Source organism: Acanthaster planci, linkage group LG20 (genome assembly GCF_054643075.1).
Source record: "Acanthaster planci isolate LZ-2023a linkage group LG20, COTS_SCS, whole genome shotgun sequence".
Classification (NCBI taxonomy): Eukaryota; Metazoa; Echinodermata; class Asteroidea; order Valvatida; family Acanthasteridae; genus Acanthaster; species Acanthaster planci.
In genome coordinates this window covers 10,551,471-10,571,193 of record NC_141796.1, presented here as the reverse complement: position 1 = coordinate 10,571,193, position 19,723 = coordinate 10,551,471, and the positions used below count along the sequence as shown (strand labels likewise).

Genomic DNA, 19,723 nt, shown 5'->3' with positions numbered 1-19,723 from the left:
AAGGCGGCGACGTTGTGTCGTGTGGCACGTCGCCATGGAAGACGCTAGAGATGCAGAAATGTGTGTTGTAAATAGTACACCATAAAACCAAAACTGAGCTGATTTGTCACTTCAACAAGTAACGTAGGCCTATACAACCAAAGTTTCGCATGTAAGTATGCAATTCAATTCCTTTTTAGGAAACAGTCATGACAGTAATGACATTTAATTAATAATTTGAGTTACCCTTCACACTTTGTGTTTCCATTCAAACATTTTTTGTTGGTAATAGTATGTAGATTTTGATCATCAAAAAGCAGTTGGGTGCGGTCTAAATTAACATTAACAGGTGGTGGTCGACCGTACGCATGGCACATAATAAGTCCCACAATCATGACAATCTTGCTGAGCAGTTCCCGGGCAAACTACTTCGGAGTCGGAGTGTTCGAGTGATCGTGCAGATTCGCCGATTGCACCAAAATTAATTCCCCCGCCCCATTTGAATATCAATGTAAATATGAATGTAATCATGAGAATTTGAATAATGTTAAAGGTCTAGTAGCTAGGCCTATCATGTGTATTTATTCCCAAGCGTAGGCCTAAATGAAATTTGTTTAGCCCTAACTTCTTTGTTTGTTTGGTACTCCATAATTTGTTTCCCCAGAAACTTGAACTCATCGTCATAATGTCCCGGTTAGGCGGAGGGGCTAAGTGTCCGAAATGTGGAAAGACTGTGTACTTCAACGAGGAAGTGGTCTCTGCTGGCAGCAAATGGCACAAAATGTGTTTCAAATGCGGTAAGGAAGTGGGGCTTATTTTACCCCCAGCACTGTGGGGTCTGACTCATGGGGGTGGGGCAGACGTCAGACCCCACAGTTCTGGGGATATGTGGGGCCTACTTTACTTTGACCCCTACTCTGTCTGCTCTGCAGTCTCAGTAGAACAAGGATTATCAAATGCCAAGAAAATATATCGTAGAAATTAATCTGTGACTCATAGCTAGAGAGGATTTGTCCGCTGGGGCCTCACAGCGGACGGTTCTTTGTTCCTGTGAGATGCGCATGACACTGAATGATGTGACCTGAATTTAAATACATTGTAACAATATTACCCTCAGTGATGGCACCCATGCAATTGGCCTATACATCAACTTCTGTTGATGATGACTATTTTGCTTGATTTATCCGCCCCTCCTCCCACTTGGCTCCACCCCTGAAGATCTCTGCAACAAGATGTTGGATTCGTTCACTGTGAAGGACCATGAAGGAAAGCTCTACTGCGGTGGTTGCCATGGCAAGAATTTTGGGCCCAAAGGCTATGGCTACGGAGTTGGAGCCGGTACACTGAGTACTGGGGGCGCTCTTGGGTACGTATCACCAGAATGGAAGATAAAGGCAGTTGGACGAAGGGATAAAAGTCAGAAAGTTTGTCTTCTCCGTTCATTTTTAGACACTTAAGGTGACTTTCACGGCTAGTAAGCCTAACCATCTATAGATTAGGATACCAATACGCATATTTTTGAATTGCGATGCCAATAACTTTTTAGCATTGCAATTTGTAAATATCTTGACCCAGGACATGCCCCAATGGTTTAAAAACTGATTTCAATCAGAGTCCTGCTGAGATTCTAATCTTAATTAAGTCACTAAAATAAGTACAAATAATGGCTGGCTAGAGTACCTCAGTGAAACCGGCTAGTATGAATACATTTAGTAAACATATCTGGTAATTATCTATGCATCAGGGAAATGCTACCCCATCATGAAGCACATTTTCAGTTAGTGAATTAGTTACTTTCTTTTCTCTAGTCACATATGTGTCTCTTGATGTAACACGAGCCAACAGTGTCTGTAGATTGCGGTCTGTTTCGATTCTTTGGCCTTGAAGGCAGCGGTAATGTAGGCAGGCGTTGTCTTAGTCGGATATCAAACGAAAACAAAAAGCCACAGTTTACCAGAAGAAAAGCAGGAAGTGGCTATATATGGAAACCAACTGGGAAGCGGACGGTTGACTCAAGGAAGTGATCTTATTTTCAAAATATATTGCATCATGCCTTGTCTTTTTTTAAGCTTTGATGCTATGTTAGTTTCAGTTTAAAAAAGTAGCAATGTCTTGCTTTCTTTAAGCCATTAAGGGCTGAAACAGTTGCAGGGAGGCTATCACTTTGATGTTTGTTTTCCTTGTCTAAGCGAGGACTCTGCATCGGCGTGAAGTACTTTAAACACTGCGCAAACATCTCTTCTGGAGCACTGCTCATTTGATTGGTTGTTGGTTTGAGTTTGGCAACAAAGGAAGCTGATATCAAAATGCCCAAACCCAGCAAAATAATTTAAGTTCTACATTAAACTTTAGGAATACCAATCACAAACTTTCAAATTTTTTCTGCAAGGGCATACAAGTACTTGTGTTAGGGCAAAGTAGAGTACAAGTACTATTTCTTTGGGGTTTTTCCCCTCAAGCAGGCTCAAGCACCAGTTCAAGTGTCAGCGCAAGTATTAGTGCAAGTATTACTTGAAGTACAGGTTCTGTCAGGTTTTTCCCCAAGGGGATTTACAAGTACTAGTTCAGTACAAGTACTAAAATAAGTTCAGATTTTCCCCTCAAGGGGTAAAAGTACTAGTGTTTGATGTCCTGTCTCTTGTAGGAGTAAGCCATCAAGTGAGACAGCTTATCGTCCGGCTGGCACAGGGGCAGGAGGTGGCAACAAATATGGCAGCGCTGACAGGTGCCCACGTTGCTCTAAATCAGTGTACGCTGCTGAGAAGGTGATTGGTGCTGGTCAGGTGTGTATTGATTGATTCTTGTGTTCATGATGAAAATTGATCACACTTATTTCTGACAAAGCTGAATCCAGAACCAATTTTGGAATTGGGGAGACCTTTGTAGTAATTTTAATAGTCTTTCTTGAGATACGAGGCTAAATTAAGGATATTTTTCACAATTTGAAGTGATCAGGGGGCAAACAAAGTAGTTGCAGAATGTGCCCCTTTCTCGTTATATCGTATCCAACATGGCCCCTTCTTTGGGGACAGCTCATGCCCCTCTCCCTCCAATTTCCCTTAATTGCTGCCAAGGTTTTGGGACGCTGTACAAAAATAAGAGAATGTTGGCCTCTCCTTTGTCAAACTCCAAAGAGTTTCCCATCGGCATGGTGTCTTTCTAACTTGTTTGCTTTTTTTATTGCTCACGTCACCGTTTGTTAATGGCAGTCCTGGCATAAGAGCTGCTTCAATTGTAAGACTTGCAAGAAAAAACTTGACTCCACAACTTTAAGCGACAAAGACGGAGAGATCTTCTGCAAATGTAAGTCTGAAGAAAGGAAATCAGTGCTTTATATTCAACGAAAAGAGGGAGATTAAAATCCTCTCTGGACAGCTAGGTGGGGTTCACACTCAAAGGTTTCTTGTTGAAATATGGTAACACAACGCACGGCAACTTGATGTTATTCATGTTTGTGAAAGATTTCGGTATTGGATGAGGCCCTGGAGTAGTTTTTCAAAGTGCTTCTTTCTTTAAGATAATTTTCATAAAGGAACACTTTCCCTTCTGTGTACTACCATCTTAAGTCATTTTGAACCCAGGTCAGGGAGGTGGAAAGTTTAAATGAGGGTAGTAGCGATACCCTGCACGATATAACCAATTAGTTTGGTATTCCAACGACGCATTGCTCATGCAAGCTAAAGCATATCAGAGGTCATTCAGGTACAGCAGCACTCGTCCTATCAACCCAGTCATATGCCGACTGGCGCGCGTGCTTTCTTCCCCAAACACCTTGTCTTTAGGAACTACGGAACTGTCTCCTTATGCCTTGTGCCTCTTTGATTTTGCTTTGATACATCAAAGCCTGATGTAATGCCGAAAAAAAATTGAAATAATATGCGAGACTGTATCCGCCCTGAGTTGAAGTGCGCCCCCAAGCGGTAAAAGAAAGACAGATGGTTGTAAGTTTTCCAAGCGGGTTCTTGCACGCATTCTGCATGTGCACAAAGACCACACATTAAGGAATAAATTTGTTATGCGTACTCGGTGTGCTCCGCGTCAAACGCGCCATTGATGCCATTAAAAATGCGCGTCTGTGCGGTGAGTACTAAAGAAAATACCCCTTCGTTTGTTCCGTTCGTAGCGAATAGTGACACTCAGTTTATCTGTTGAGGTAGTGTTCTGGCACTTTGGCCAGTACATGTTCTAATGTATCTGTATTGTTCACACAGTTTGCAGAAACCTAACAGCAAATGTGACACCCCAGCCCCAAGCAAAAGTACTGTCTCTGTACACATTTTTCACGTCATGCTCTTTGTCCTTTTATGCACAGCCTGCTACGGTAAGGATTTCGGTCCCAAGGGCTACGGCTTTGGGGCTGGTGCCGGTACCCTTGTTAACACCAAGTAAACAACACACCGCATCTGGTCGCCGGTGATCACAGAATCCGTAGCCGCTGCTTTAGAAAACCACTTGGATTGGTATGTATCCCAAGCAGCATATGGGACACAGGACAGACATTCTGGCGGGGCTAACTTTTTTGCCAGGGATATCATTGTAGAAAGTGGTGTACTGCTGACAAATTTGACTAAACACCAGGTAGTATAAGAAAGGATAAAAGTCAAGTCAATCATTGAATTGCTTTTACAAAAGATTCCAATGGTGCCTACGTATTTTAGTTCATATGAGGAAGGGAATTTAGGGCTTTGGTTTTTTCATGATTTCACATTAAAAGATGTTTAATAGAGGTGTTTTGCTTTACTCTAAATGCTGATTAACAGATTTGTATTTCCTATGCAAATAACCTTCAAATTGCTGAAATTATTCATTTCGTCAGTTACAGTTGCAATTTTGTTTAAGATAAACCAAACAAAATAGACAATCTCACGACCGCAAAGCAGCTCACAAAATGGCCACAAATACACCTAGTTTACCCAACTTTACCACAGTTTCCTTAAAATGAAGTCAAGGAACAGGACATGTAAGTAGTTGCATGATGATTTCCTTCTTCAAGGCTTGCTTTTAGAGCTCACCATCTTGTCGACAGGGAACCCTTATCAGTGAGAAATTCAAAATTGATTTTTTTTTTTGTCTGGGTAATTTTATTAACCTCATCTATCTTCAGTCTTTCAAGTAAAAAAAATCCATTCCCTTTGTAGGATGCTCCTGACTTTTTGCCAAATTTTGGTATGAATATCATATTTTTTAATATCATGCATACACTGAGGACTTTCCAATTTCCAAGTTACTTGTGGCTTTTGATCAACTAATTTCCATGTATATTCCATTGCCTTGATTGATAAAAATCTGTGCCTTTATTATGCAAACAAACTGGTCTTCCATCAAACAAAAATTATAGTTTGTTCAGACATCAATGAGGATTTAACCAAAAGACTGATGTTTGGTGAAAACATTGAAAGAATCCTTTGATCTATTCTCACTGATGCTCTTCAATAAGCCTTGGAGAATTTTCTACAATCAGAATCAATAATGGCTACTACATTTTTGCACAAGATCAAAGAAAGACAATGTTTCTATTTTCCAAATCATACTGTTTTCTAGAACTTTTGATAAGTCATATGTACAATAGTAAGAGTGTAGCTTAGTTAGCCTTTGAACAGTAAATTTATTGGGCAGTTAAGCTTATATAAATTTAACACAGGTTTGCATCTTGTAATTTGATACTAATTGTAGAACAAGAACATTTGGCAAAGTCTTTAAAATAACAGAGTTTGCTCTATTTTTTTCAAAGTACGTGTAATAAAAATTATTAGTACATGTAGTAGATTTGCACAGCACCTGTAATAAAATTACTTATTGACTGAAATGTTAGTCTCTCATCAACTGTAAGTCAACTTACTCAGCCAGAACCAGAAGTGTCTGAAATGCTTTAGGGAGCATCTTTTTCTTGAGGATACAGAACAGGCGCCTGGAAAGTGAAGGTTTCAGACTGTGTTAACTTATCATTTTGATTGATAAGGAATGAGGATCGATCAGGATTTTCTTCCGTTCACTTTTAGAGGGGTCACTGAAAGAGTTCATTGGATTATACTCGTAAAAATGGCAATTGATGACTGCTTAGTTTCGGAGACATTTGATAAAAAATTTGATAATGTTGAAACTGCCTTTGTGAGAATGTGTGGTTTAGTGACATTGAACACATGAACGATAGCATCAGTGTGTTTAACAGCAGATAACTAAAGGTTCAGTTCATGTTTTTAAGGCTAGAAATGGCCAGTGAGTAGTAGTGGGAGTTACTGGTTCCGAGGTGTAGGTCAGCTTGACTACCTCGTAACGCGAAGCTAAAGATGGCCAGTGAGTGATGCTCGATACCTTGCAATATAAAGAAGTAGTCTAATGTTGAGGTGATATTTCAAGATTTATTTTGTTGCTTTGCATGCCAGATATAGTTCCTTCATTTGCACATTTGCGGTGTCGTGGCCATATCCTAAAAATACAATATGGTGCTCTTGTAATGCACTTCATATTAAGATAATTCATTCTTATGAAAGATTCAGTTCCCTGTTATCTCTTCTGTTTTGCTTCTTAACAAAGCCCAAGCATAGAACTAGATCGCTTACAGAACCAACAAGTCAGAATAACGAAGTATGTGCTTTCAATTTGAGTGGATTAAATCGTCTACGCAACTGTTACTTGAGCTTTTTGCCTTTGCCAGCAATTTTCTTCACGCCTCCTTAGCTTGTACAACTAAGTTTTGTTTCCATTTTATGCACCAAAATTAATCTCATGTAATTACCAAATTTGTTCCCAGCATAGTATTTCAGAGCAGTTTTATTTTTGTAGAAGTTTAATAACATTGAATTTAGCCTGCTATTGTAAAAAGGCAATGTTCTACTAATTAAAATGACTTTATTGGCAATAACATTAGCTTATTAATTATTTCTGTATTGATAGTGCAAGATATTATGCTAAACATCTGTATTTATAGTAACAAGATTGCCTAGGAGTTGAATACATTGTGTTAGTTTAGAAATAAAACAGTAAAGTGAAGTTGGAGAAGTACATCATTTTTGGCTTGTATTAGTTTGTATGTTGTGGAGAAAACATCTAAAAACAAAACATCGGTGGCACGCCCACTTTGTGCCTATCCGGTTCGTAAGTGACTTCGGCCTTGTCCGAAATGGGCTTCCATAGCTACGGCTAGGTCTATTGTCTACGCGTCTCCACGCATTTCCAATGGACGGAAGACCGAGCTAGCTCTAGACAAGAGATCCGGATGCAGCCTTAGTCACAGAGGCGGACGCGCCACGATTTGCAGGCTCTCATTGGACGATCGCTGAAGTTGCGCGTTAACTTCCGGTTCCATGGTTCCATGTAAACGGTGATCAATGCATGTAACCCTATGAGCAGTGCGCGTGTGCAGTGGGCGTGGTTTAAACTGAAGTAACGTCACACTAACTGGATAGTGCGTCCATCCGTTGTGTGCCAGTGGTAGAGCATTGACCGTTTCTGAATCATTACGTGGCTGCGGCTGGAAATTACCTGCGAGTCTATGGTAGTGCCCGCAGCCAGTTCCCATAAGGTTGTAATTAAAGCCGCAGCCAAGAGATTCAGACGCAGCAGGACATGAGAAAGATACGGCTAGGATACGAAACGTCAGGGTCTCAGCCGTTTTATGAAAAAAATAATAATAATAAAGAAACGAGCAGTGGAGGCTACTCAGAGATGATTGTTAACAACAAAGGATAATTCCCTCTGTTGTTCACTTGTTGGAGACTCTGATCAATCTTTACCAAAATTCAATTGTGATTAGCGCTCTCAGCAAAAATGCAGTTTTCACCATAGTCACCCATCGCTCTTTTAAACACAACTAAGCATACATGTACGTGCTTGCATCTGCCGCATAGGAGCATAATTTTTAAATTGAATTTTATTCTTGCATGGAATTTAAAATGTACCTTTCATTGTCTTACACTGCCTCCTCGATTATCCAATCCAATCTACAACGTATCTGGGGCTGGTTGGCTGATATTACCGTTCTTACAATTGAGGGAGAAGTTGACTATTAAGACTCACTCTTCACCTGAAGAAAATCAGTGTTTACGCTTAACAGCTTTAAAATTTTGCCTCGCCCCTCATAAGCTGATAAAGATCCCCAAATGCAGTGGCGTATGATAAAGGGCAGCCCCCAACCGAGGTCAGGGCCCTCGGGTCCCCCTCCCAGGCCATTTGAACATTTTCAAATGTACTGTTAACCACTCCCCGGGACAACACCAAGAGGGCGCACATTTGCTATGACGTAATCTCGTCAATCAACGCGTTAGTCTAAAACAAATATGGCCGCTACCAGCCGATCCCGAAACGAACGATCGACCGCACATGAATCGCTGAGACTCACTGAGAGAACTGGCTGACTGATGACTGATGTTTTTAAGTTTTTACTGCAGACTTATTGTTAGTCCATTCAGCTATTACTGAAATTCATCACAACTTTTTTAAGACGAAGGTAAGATTCTGCATGAAACTATGCAGCTTGTGTCAGTGAAAAATTGTGGTAAATCTTACAAATCGGACCCGTCACGTAGGCCTATAGTTAGCCCCACTAGTGTGGCACGGACTCTCGTGGATCGGGAGTGAGAGTCCGTGCCACAATAGTGGGGCTAGCCTATAGTAGGCTATACTATAACCATGGAGGTAGATTCTACCCCCATGCTATAGTCTAGGGCCTACCCCCAGAACCATGAGAACTGTGGGGTTCTGGGGGTAACTGTCGCGCTCCCACGAGGCGAACGGCGCGACGAACCCACAGTACTACTAGGATAGGCCTAAATGAAACCATGCTAACCTTGAAAATGAAAAAAAATGCCCTGCTGCCACCCTATTTTTCAAAAATAGATTTTTTTTTTACCTAGGCTCGGCCCTAGGCCTACGTTGCAATTTGCTTCTTTTTTTAAGTTTTGTGATAGGCCTGTCATGAGTACTGTAGTGTTGTTACTACATGTACTTAGGCCTAAGGCCATGTCAGAACGTCAGAGGATGAAAGTTTTAGATTTGCATCCGCTGCCTGCATGCCCCAAAACACCCCACTGAAAAAAAATTCATTATTTACAAAAAAATCATTATTTTCACTAAAACTAAAACTTGGGCTATCCAAAAAAAAAATTCAAATCCCAAATCAAAAAGCAGCAGTAAAAAGGGTGTGAAATGCACATAACTAGGTACCTATGCATGCCTAGGCCTACCTACTACACAAATGATTAAATTCTCCAATACATGCGTACATATTGCACTGGGTATGCACCGCACACGGCAGGTGCATGTACCATCTTGCTAAAAATAACGAATAACGAAAAATGCCTCATGCTTTCCAATATGTTCTGGATGCAGATCTAGAATTTTCATTCTCGTGGACAAAACATTAGGCCCTAGAACTAGTCTGATGACAAGCAAGCCCAATAGTTCTCAAGGGGTAACATCAATGATGGTCATATTTTAATTATCCAATTCAAAAGAATCAAACCAGAAAGTCTTTCTGTTATAAGTATGATCCACGTGTGTTTTCAGTGAATGTGTCTGTCATTTATACACGGACATGTATATTGCATTCCAGACAGAATGGAAGAATTTAAACCATACCCTACCCAAGCCATGGCCAGCCAAGCTGACATGTCCCCGGCTCAGCTGATGGTCAGCAGCAATGAAGCACACCTCCCTGCTGACCGCCGGACACCGCTACAGCAGCAGGTCCGAAAGAAGCCTGACTTCTCCACGTTTGACTCAGTCAAAGCGGTCCAGTACGGTGCCTTTGACCGGGTGAAAGAACTTGTTGAGAATGGCCTGGATGTACGGGAACCAGACAGGGAGAACGTAACATTACTTCACTGGGCTGCAATCAACAATAGGCTGGAGATTGCTAGGTACATAAATCATTCCATAATTATGAGAGCAAGATGGAAGCACAGATATCCAAGATGTTCAAACTGAATCAGACGTATAATCTTAATCTCAAAGTGATCAAAAGGCTCTCCCAAAGAAAACTCCTTAGACTCAAACTCTGAGAGCCCGTAAAAATACAACAGGAATTTAATTTATGAGGATTCGGCAGGTTGGAAAAAGGTATCTCTAGAACTGTGGAGTTTTGTTGTACGCACCACTGTCTGAAACGGAGTGATGGCTTCGTTTATAGTTAGAGAGAATATGTCATTGGTCTTCAGTGGAGAATACCGGGTAATTCTGAAAAGCCGCATATAAAGAGTTAGGGTTAATCTTTCCCCTGCCTCCCCCCAAGGAGGAAACAAAAAAGTGAGTAGCTGTCATGAGCATTTAGTCCAGGGCTTTGAGAATTCAGTTTTTCGGCTTATTTCAGCTTTGTTTTGTTGAGATGTTGACTCTGAATTTCAGCATTTTGTATGCTTGGTCTGTACAAAAATATGGGAACTTTTTATATTTCTGCTTTTTGGTAGCTGTTTTCAGCTTGAATTTGAAGTGGATACTCACACCTTTGATTAGTGTGCCATGTATCAAGGTTAGATGAGCTGCCAGATGAAAAGTTTCATCCATTTTTGTGTAGAAACACGCACAAATAGGGCCAGAAAATGTCTAATGCCTGATCATAATTTCACCCCTTGGCCTTCCGTCATGAAGTTACATGAATTGAAGTTACAATATTTAAAGAAAAAAAATCAAAGCATCGCCCTTTGTGCTATTTTCAAAATATGTGTGATTTTTGCAGATACCTTATCAACCGCGGAGCTGTGATTGACCAGCTTGGCGGGGAGCTCAACTCCACGCCCCTCCACTGGGCCGCCAGGCAGGGGCACCTCCCCATGGTGGTGCTGCTGATCCAGTACGGAGCCGACCCTTCCTTGCGAGATGGCGAGGGAGTGAGCGGGATCCACCTGGCCTGTCAGTACGGCCACACGGCCATCGTGGCCTACCTGGTAGCCAAGGGAGAGGACCCGAACTTGCTCGATGGTAACGGGATGTCCCCGCTCATGTGGGCGTGTTACAGGACGTTCTCGTAAGTATTCCCTCTGGAAAATAGGAGAGGACATTACCATTGTATGGATTGTCTGCTTTGCTGGTAAAAAGAAAAGTCCTGAAATTTCCTGTATTTTATTCCATTGAATGAGTGTAGTTTTTGATGTTTGTTGTTCAAAGGACATTGTATCCGTGGCAACAGTGGTTTGAATCCACACCATTTCACCATGCATACTCAGTTTTTCAGTCTTCCTTTGATTACATTCAATAGTTAGACAGGTCCAAGACATAAATTATGAAATGTTTACTTTAAATCACCATTCATCCTCAATCCTCCAAAATCTTGCATGCTTCAATCACCATTCATCCTCAATCCTCCAAATCTTGCATGCTTCAATCACCATTCATCCTCAATCTCAAAAATCCTCAAATGTTCAAATCATCATTCATCCTGGATCCTCCAAAATCCTCCAAAACCACCCAGAGGATTGAGGTGGGTTAGGGTCAAAAGAAGTCAGCTCTACAGCCTGATTTGTTTTAGAGGATGCATCACGTATCTGCCCTGAGCTGAAGTGCACTCCCAGTCGGTGAAAAGAAAGACAGGTGGTTACAAGCGGGTTCTTGCATGCGTTCTGCGTGTACGCAAAGACCATACAAGCCAGAATAAATTAGTTACGCATACTCAGCGTGCTCCGCGTCAAACGTGCATATACTTGCGCTCCTGATTGCGCGCCTGTACAGTGAGTACCAAAAAAACATGCCCTCTTTTGTTCCACCCGGAGGGGATAGACATCCAGTGACAAGAATCAGGAGCCATTACTGCAGTGTCCCTATGCCCCTGAGCAGACCATGTGCACGCATTAAATACTTCCTCAGCCAATGGGAGTGCACTGCTAACCATAATCACGCATGTGTCAAATTCAGGAATGTGCGCCTAAGTGACGGGGACCCCGCAGTAATGGTGTCAGCAAATCAGTGTATATTACAAATTTCCTTGGTGACGGCAATTGCTATTGAGTTGAATATATGTAAATGATTCATTCTTCCTTCACTGTCCCCTCTCAAGTTTGTTTTCTTCCCTTTCCCCACACAGAGTTGATCCCACCCGTCTCCTCTTGACGCTAGGAGCAAGCCCCAATCTCCAGGACAAGCATTATCTCAATTCGGCACTGCACTGGGCAACGGCAGTGGGTAACACAGCAGCGGTCCAAACACTACTGCAGCATGGCGCTGACAGCTTCGTTGAGAACAGCCGGGTGAGCGAAAGAACTGGTTGCTTACTTGCAGGATCAACCGATAGTCTTGTAGGGCAGACGTACTCGTTTGAGGGCGGGGACTTCCGGAGGCTGTGCACTGTGCCTGTGCCTTGAAGGACTCATTGGTTTCACACCAACTTTCATCTGAATGTGTACAAAACATGGGGTCCCAAGACTCTCTTCATACAGTGATTGTGGTGTGTCCTTTTGAACAATACAGTGAAGGATTCATCCCTTGTTGTTTTGTTGACACTGTTTAAAGTCACAGTCGTATAGAGCATGCTTGGCCAATATTGAATGTTTTGAAAACATGCCGTTGTTCCATTCAGCGGTTATTTTCCTGAGAGCATGGATGCATTTTGATTATTATTATTATGTTAGCTGCAGACACAAGATCCAGACATTTGTCTGAAATTAAACCTCCCAAATTTCTTCAGGATTGAACTCTGACAGTGTGTTTTGTCCAATTGTCCCTCAGCATGAGACGCCATTAGACGTTGCAATGTCACGTCGTAATGGCTACATCGCCATGCGCATCAGAGAGCATCGTGGGGAAACGCCCTATGGCACAAAGAAAGGAAGCAAGGTCTGTTTATTATTATGCCGGAGTTCTTGTTATCAGAAACTGTTTATTCTTTAATAACTTGTGCTTAGCAGCTATTGCCTATGCTAAGCAGATTTCTGTGTTAAGCTGTGTTGTTGAAATCACCCCGGACCTCAATTCCGTAAAAGCTGCTTCAAAGGAGATTGTGCTAAGTGAAATTCCTGTATTCAGTAAGCAGTAATTAATCCCAGTGTTGCATGCTTTCTCCCAGGACTTGCGAAAGTACATCATGTGGGCCATGCCAGCCATGATCCTGGTCATGTTGGGGCTCATCCCCGACTTTAGCGCTTCCTACATCACCAAGATTATTCTGCTGGTGCTAAGCATTGCCTTCATCTACTTGTTGCTACGGTAAGGTTAGACTGGCAGCCTGTCCTTCTGGACACACAGCAGGCTCATGGCAACCCCAAATGCCATTCGTTTGGCACAAAGCATGCAATGATTTGTTAGGGAGGGAGAGGTCTTAATATAATGTTCCTGTCAAAGCAATCATTAAAGTAGAAATTGAAGAAGTCTTGTTTCTCAATCCTTCAGAGGATTGAGAGTTGCAAGAATACTCCAGCTCTGTTACTGATTGAACTGAAGAAATAAAAATCAACTCATTAGAGACAACATACAAAGCTGTGACAAAAACATAAATCGACTCTTCCATAGGGTTTCTTTCTTCCTTGATCCCAAGTTATCACTAAGGCCGTGACAGTCGTTATTAATCATTTGCAAATTAAGACTGGTTATGGAAACCCCACAAAAGCCAAAAAACCTAGGACCCACAGGGCTTCCTCCCAGTACATGGATACAGCCTCGTTACTTTCGACGGTCTAATGTTTCAACTTCAGTTGGACAGTTTATACCTCTTAAGAGCTTCTGTTTACTAATTCCATACTTTTTTTTCGCTGTATTCCTCAACTGTAGATTCTTCGTTGATAGTCGGGCATCTCAGCTTTTTCCCATTGCTCTGGCTGTAGCCACCAAGGTTCTGGTCAACTTCACCTACTTTGTCTACTTCTGGCCTTATATCCTTTGCCAATGTCGTAATTTTGCACCCATTAACTATGTGTCAATGCCCTCCACGCTGAATGCAGGAGAGCACAGTCTCTCATAGATAGGTTTCTAGCGGATGGGTAAAAGCAGCCTTGGGTCGGCAAATTTGCTTGTGTCGGCCCCGAGCATGAAGTGCACCCCCAAGCGACAAAAGAAAGACAGATGTTCTGCGTGTACGCAAAGACCGTACATTAAGGAATTTGTTACTCGTACTCAGCGTGCTCCGTGTCAAACGCGCTATTAATCTCCATTACAAACGCGCGCCTATGTGGTGAGTACCAAAAAAAGGCCTTCATTTGTTCCACTCAGAGCGGATAAAGGGTACACCCCATTTTGTATGGATCCATAGTGTGTCCACAACATTGTTTCTAATCAAACCCAGTGCTCCAATTCCAGTAAGCAATGTCAGTTTAAACACTTTAGCTAGGAGCGAGCCGGCAGATGAATCTCCCAAAACAGGGTGGAAGTAACTCGTTTCAGTCTCAGCCACAGGTGACAATTAGCAAGTCTGGTCCCTTGACTGTGAACACATGTTAGCGATTGGTGGATGAGAGCAGGGTACATTCTAGCCATGGTGACCATGTTGTACAGCTTCTGGAAATGCTGGAGGTTCAATGCGGGAATCATCAGGCACTCGCAGGAAGACCAGAAAAGGGTGAGTTTCCTTCACCACTCTGGTGATGAGGGTGAATTGTATTCTTGACAGAAAGAAAAAAGGGGCAAGTTGGAGCCGAACCCTGGCTTGTCCGCTTGCCAATTGCTATTATATAATGTGCACATGTATTACAGTTACACCCGAACAGCCTTAGACAAAACAGTTTGTAAAATCTCAGCTTTATTTTTTGTCATTGGCTGTGACTTGCTAGCCAGCAGCCTTTGTCTTTCCACTTGTCGTTGAAGTTGAAGCCGTGACTTTCCGTTCCTCATTTCTTTGCCCGTTTCCCTCTCAGACGATCTGTGAGATGGCCGAGACGACAGGACTCGACCTGAGCAAATTCTGCACGACTTGCTTGATCAGGCGACCAATCCGGTCCAAGCACTGCTCGTCATGTGATAAATGCATCTCAAGGTTCGACCATCACTGTCCCTGGGTCGACAACTGCATTGGTGAGATTTGCTCTTAGTCAATATGTTTTTACAGCACCCCATAAGTGAAGTCAAATCAATTATGTAACATTGAGGATGAGACTGAGTTGATGTAACACCACTGTTGCCAACCGCATTTGCGTAAATCTTCAACGTCACATCAACGACTGCAGCATTTTCAACTAATCCACTTCACCACCACCATGCGTGTCTAAACTCACTAAGTTCATATCAATTGAAATCTAGACATACTGACTCCCCACTTTCACAGGTTTCTCACAAATCTAAGCTCTGAAACTTGGCAGGACAAATCATTGAGTTTGTGCAGGCTTCACAGCTGAATTTTGACTTTATTTCTGACTTGTATCTTCACAACAAACAATCCGTGTTTGAATCTGTTGCGCGCAATAACCTACTGAAAAGGGCCTCTCCACTATGTCAATCAGTTTTCCTGAAGTAAAGTAGATCAGAAGTGTGATTTTGTAACGTTTCATGGCAGTGAGGAAGCTGGGATGAATCTATTTGGCTGCGCATGCAACTTGAATCATTTCTTTTGTCTGGTCACTCAGGTTCCTTGAATCATCGCTTCTTTATCATTTACCTGGGATCTCTTCCTGTGGCCAGCCTCTTCTATTTGATCGGAAACGCAATGTGTAAGTTCATCATCGCAACTTGTAATCTTTGAGTAAACTCACAGCAGTTGTAGAGAACTGTTATATTGATTTCTTCTATGTATCTGATCTTCCACTGCTCATTTGAGCATAATTTTCCAGTTCAAACTCTTTACTGCATTAATGGCATTGCAGCCAATACAGAGTTTATGTGAATGGATTGTATGGGCATTTCCCGATAGTGCGCCACCAAGAGTTTGCAACGCAATGAACGTATCGACCGCCAATGGGCATTTGGAAAAGTAGGACTCATTTCGTGCGTTGTGATTGGCCAACCCGTTGCAAACTCTTGGTGGGACACTATTTTGAAATGCCCAAATTTGTTGAGAGCTTAGAGTTTCCCTTTTTAAAATGTAAATCCTGTTTGGGTCTTAGCTCAAGAACTTTTTCTCCCTTTCACATTGTTGTCTCAGTCTGGGTGGATTCTTGTCAGACTACATTTGAAGAGAATGGTGTTTGGATTTACATCGGTGAGGTCATGTCTTGTTCCCCATGGACCTTTGTGTTGAGCCTCCAAGTCTTCATCTACATGCTGTGGGTCGCCATGCTATTCGTGTGTCAGTTCTATCAGGTAAAAATCCCACTCAACCCAGCTTAACCCAATCTAAACCCCACCCAACCCAACTCCACCCAACACAAGAGTACCCAACCCCACCCCACTCAACCACCGCCCCACCCAACCCAACCCCCCCACCCAAACCCAACCCAGCCCAGCCCAACCCAACCCAGCCCCACCCAACCCAACCCCCACCCAACACAACCCCAACCCCACCCCCGACCAACCCAACCCAGCCCCACCCAACCCAGCCCCACCCACCCAACCCCCACCCAACCCAGCCCCACCCCACCCAACCCAACCCAGCCCCACCCCACCCTACCCAACCCAACCCAACTGTAGCCTCAACCCACCGGAACCCACCAGAATCCCACCCACCCTAACTCACTCATTTAAACCAACTCAACTTCCTGACCTTCCCCACCTGCAGGTAATTTACTTGGGCGTGACCACCAATGAACGCATGAACCACACCCGGTATGACTACTTCCGAGACCCCAAGGCACCCAAAGGTCCCTTCCGCGATGAGAAGCTCTACAACCCATTCAAGTAAGTCCTTCTGATGCCCAATCGTACCCCCATTAAGGGGCGGATCCAATAATTTTTTCGGGGGGGGGGGGGATAGACTGAAAATTTATTAATATCTCATTTTTGTTTATTCTTTGCCCCTTTTTTCTTTTTTTAGGGGGGTCTCAGAGCCGGGGGGGGGGAAGTTGCAACTACCCAAAGATGGTTCTGCTACTGCTCTTTGACGTTGAATGTCATTTATATCACACACACTCTTCGTGTTAACGGAATTTCACTGACTGGGGCCCAGCTTCTTCTTGGGGTAGAACAGAAAGCAATCCCTTAGCAAATTATTTTGCCATTCAACAATGAGCGGTGAACCAGTCACAAGCAATATACTTTTGCATGGCACTTTTGCTGGTCACCAGTCTTTGCCCAGCATATAATTTCCTGTGCGTAGCAGCGTTTTGAAACTTCTGAGATTGAGTCACTGTTGGCATATTATACCACACGTTTAACAATAACCCACTTTCTTCTCTCACTTGCCAGTCGGGGTGTCCTGCGCAACTTTGTTGACTTCTTTGAGTGCACTTGCTTTGGTCTGTGCCGGCCAATGAAAGTAGACTGGGCGGTCCAGTTCACGACTGAACTCAACCAGTCAGGACTCAACAACTTCGTCAGCTCAAACAACCACTATGTGTAGTCAGGGTACCCAATGTAAAGTATTCATGTCGCTGCCCTGTAGCTAAGAATATTTCTTTCACCAGCATTTCTGTCTTGTGATTTTTTTTTAACTTTATAAAGGTTTACATCAGATGTTGTCATAACCCTTTCTTAAACAAGTAGTGATAGATGCGGTATTTTTCCCAGAACTAACTTGGAACAACTCAACCACATAAGTTGCTTTTTGTAAGTCTGCTGGGCCGGGTTTCCAAAATACAAGAGCTCTCGTCGGTGAAGTAAACACCTGTCGTTACTATTACATAACTCTTGTCTCTCTTTGTCAGGCTGTCCGGTTTGACAAAGACTATGGTTTGTAAGACGTGAAGCCGTTACCAACCAGTCAGGACACAGTCTCGTACTCATAGGGTAATCTTTAGTCTGCATCGCGGAAGCCAAGACACTAGCAAAGCATGACTTTTTCACACAATACTCTCTCTTGCAAGGTACCATGTTTCAATTCTAGCAAGCCATATTTTGGGGCCATGTCAGGCTGTGAAGTACTGCTACAAGACACTTACTGGCAACACTTACAATCATGTCTGTAACTAGCAGCGATTTGAAATATTACTGACTTTTCCTCTTTTTTTAAATTCAGATTTGAAAGTGTTGAAGAGAACATGTTCATGTCAAGGAACAAATTAAGTGAAATTTACATTTTTAAAGTTGTTGCCCAGAAAACGAGTGGATGTGTTTGAATGTCAGACTTGAAGACATTAATGCTCGTGTATTGTACAAAGTGAGTTACGTGCACAATTCCCACATCATTATTATTGTTGGACGCAACACAGCTGGCTGCTTTTCCCGGCACGGTTTGAAATAGCACAGAGCAGCTGCATTGAAAATCGCACAAATCTGCCGATCCTAACTGGACCATCTGACGAGATCTATTTGTGGATATGTAAATAGTTGGCAGCAATGAACGCATGGATTGTAAATGCTTTAATTACATGCTGTGCCTAAAATACAAATCATGTATACCGAAATTAGTCCATTTTGATGACGTGTTGTGATTGACAGTCAAGTCCTTTGCCCTTGATAGACACACTTCTATTTCCCTGCTGACTACTGAAAGTGTTCCCCGCACTGTTGCCCTGAAGTCAGAGGGAGCAAGAGCCTATACTCATGAGGAGTAACTAGTTCTGCCCGTATTCTGTCCGGATTATCTAAGCATTGTTATGTTCAGTGTTGTTTTGGTAGCCTTCACGGACGTATATAGAAAAGAAATTGGACTACCAAAGCCCTTAATCAGCTTATAGAGTTCATTGAATCCACTAGCGGCCATTTTACCGAGCCGAATATAAAGCTTACCCGGCAATGCCCGCCTTTATTCTCCCTGGCATCAAGCGAGCCAGCCCGCACATTTGTATTCGGCTCGGTAAAATGGCCGCTGGTTGGCTTCTATTTCATACAAAGGAGTTGCAAGTCCAGGTTTTTTATATACGTCCGTGGTAAACTTGTGGAATTAGTGACTAAATAGTTGTACATGTAAGGTCATTTGGGTGTATCTTTCTTTGTCAAAAGTGCAATCAGCATAGTGCCGTTTGAAAATAATTTAATCGTACTTTCCACAAAAACTCGGCGTTTCTTACCGTTGATATTTGGATGGAGTCAGCCGTTACCCATTGTGCGGAATCTCAAATTCTTGAATCAATTTGACGAAGAACTCTTCACCTGGATCTCTAAGTTAAATGTTGTCTAAATGCAGTGCAGAAAATGAATAAAAAAACTATTGATTTAGTAGAATGATACCGACAGAATACAGCTGGAACAGCTGCTAAACATCCAAACTAAATTATTTGAATTGCATCATTACACTGGCACATAATGAATAATGTTTTAAGAAAATTGATCTGTAGCAATTTTGATCACGTAATTTATCTTTCCTTTTTGTAGAAATCAGTTTTTTTCTGATACGCAGAATTTAGTAGTGTGCACTGTGCCATAGTAGGCCCCAAGTGTTCTTTTGTAAGAATGACAAGAATGTTTAATTAAACATACCCCGATTGGTGTACTGCATGTCCGCTGGCAGGTGTTCTTGAATAGATGGATTTCACATTAGCCCCGTCTGCGCATATCCGCATCGAAACCGAGGCTCTCTGTGTTGAACTTTCTCGCGCGTGCCCGCGGAGTCCACACAGTACCTGCAGTATCCGGTTCGTAAGTGTGATACCACTCCAGTTTAAACCACGCCCACTGCACAAGATACACGGCCGTCGCAGGTACGTTAGTTTGCGGTAAATTGTTATTGTTTTTTCCTTTGATACCACGCGTCGAGTCATTCTGAGAGGCTCTTCAACAAAAATTTGCAGCCTGAAAAGTCTGAATTTAACATACCTGTATGTATTTTGTGTCTTGACTCCTTACTTTTAATCGTCTGATC

General features: G+C 42.6%; 2 protein-coding genes across 2 annotated transcripts; both read left to right on the top strand.

Moving 5' to 3' along the window:
• The first annotated feature begins 1 nt into the window (after position 1).
• LOC110975042 (cysteine and glycine-rich protein 1-like) lies at positions 2-6,981 on the top strand. The gene is made up of 6 exons (XM_022227137.2): positions 2-151; positions 644-776; positions 1,198-1,345; positions 2,624-2,762; positions 3,189-3,282; positions 4,292-6,981. Exons 2-6 carry the CDS (start codon positions 665-667, stop codon positions 4,366-4,368), a joined length of 570 nt encoding a protein of 189 aa, XP_022082829.1. The 5' UTR covers positions 2-151; positions 644-664; the 3' UTR covers positions 4,369-6,981.
• Positions 6,982-8,225: 1,244 nt separating this feature from the next.
• LOC110975075 (palmitoyltransferase ZDHHC17-like) lies at positions 8,226-19,359 on the top strand. The gene is made up of 13 exons (XM_087130388.1): positions 8,226-8,425; positions 9,530-9,836; positions 10,652-10,939; positions 11,993-12,155; positions 12,634-12,741; positions 12,971-13,110; positions 13,672-13,774; positions 14,333-14,455; positions 14,751-14,907; positions 15,456-15,539; positions 15,971-16,128; positions 16,544-16,662; positions 17,170-19,359. Exons 2-13 carry the CDS (start codon positions 9,535-9,537, stop codon positions 17,321-17,323), a joined length of 1,899 nt encoding a protein of 632 aa, XP_086986514.1. The 5' UTR covers positions 8,226-8,425; positions 9,530-9,534; the 3' UTR covers positions 17,324-19,359.
• Positions 19,360-19,723: the final 364 nt, after the last annotated feature.

Coding starts and splice junctions, on each gene's coding strand:
- LOC110975042 (XM_022227137.2), top strand. CDS start 665: ATGTCCCGGTTAGGCGGAGGGGCTAAGTGTCCGAAATGTGGAAAGACT. Junction 777..1,197: donor CAAAATGTGTTTCAAATGCG/GTAAGGAAGTGG, acceptor CCACCCCTGAAG/ATCTCTGCAACAAGATGTTG. Junction 3,283..4,291: donor CGGAGAGATCTTCTGCAAAT/GTAAGTCTGAAG, acceptor TTTTATGCACAG/CCTGCTACGGTAAGGATTTC.
- LOC110975075 (XM_087130388.1), top strand. CDS start 9,535: ATGGAAGAATTTAAACCATACCCTACCCAAGCCATGGCCAGCCAAGCT. Junction 12,742..12,970: donor GCACAAAGAAAGGAAGCAAG/GTCTGTTTATTA, acceptor GCTTTCTCCCAG/GACTTGCGAAAGTACATCAT. Junction 13,775..14,332: donor TTGTCTACTTCTGGCCTTAT/ATCCTTTGCCAA, acceptor CTGTGAACACAT/GTTAGCGATTGGTGGATGAG.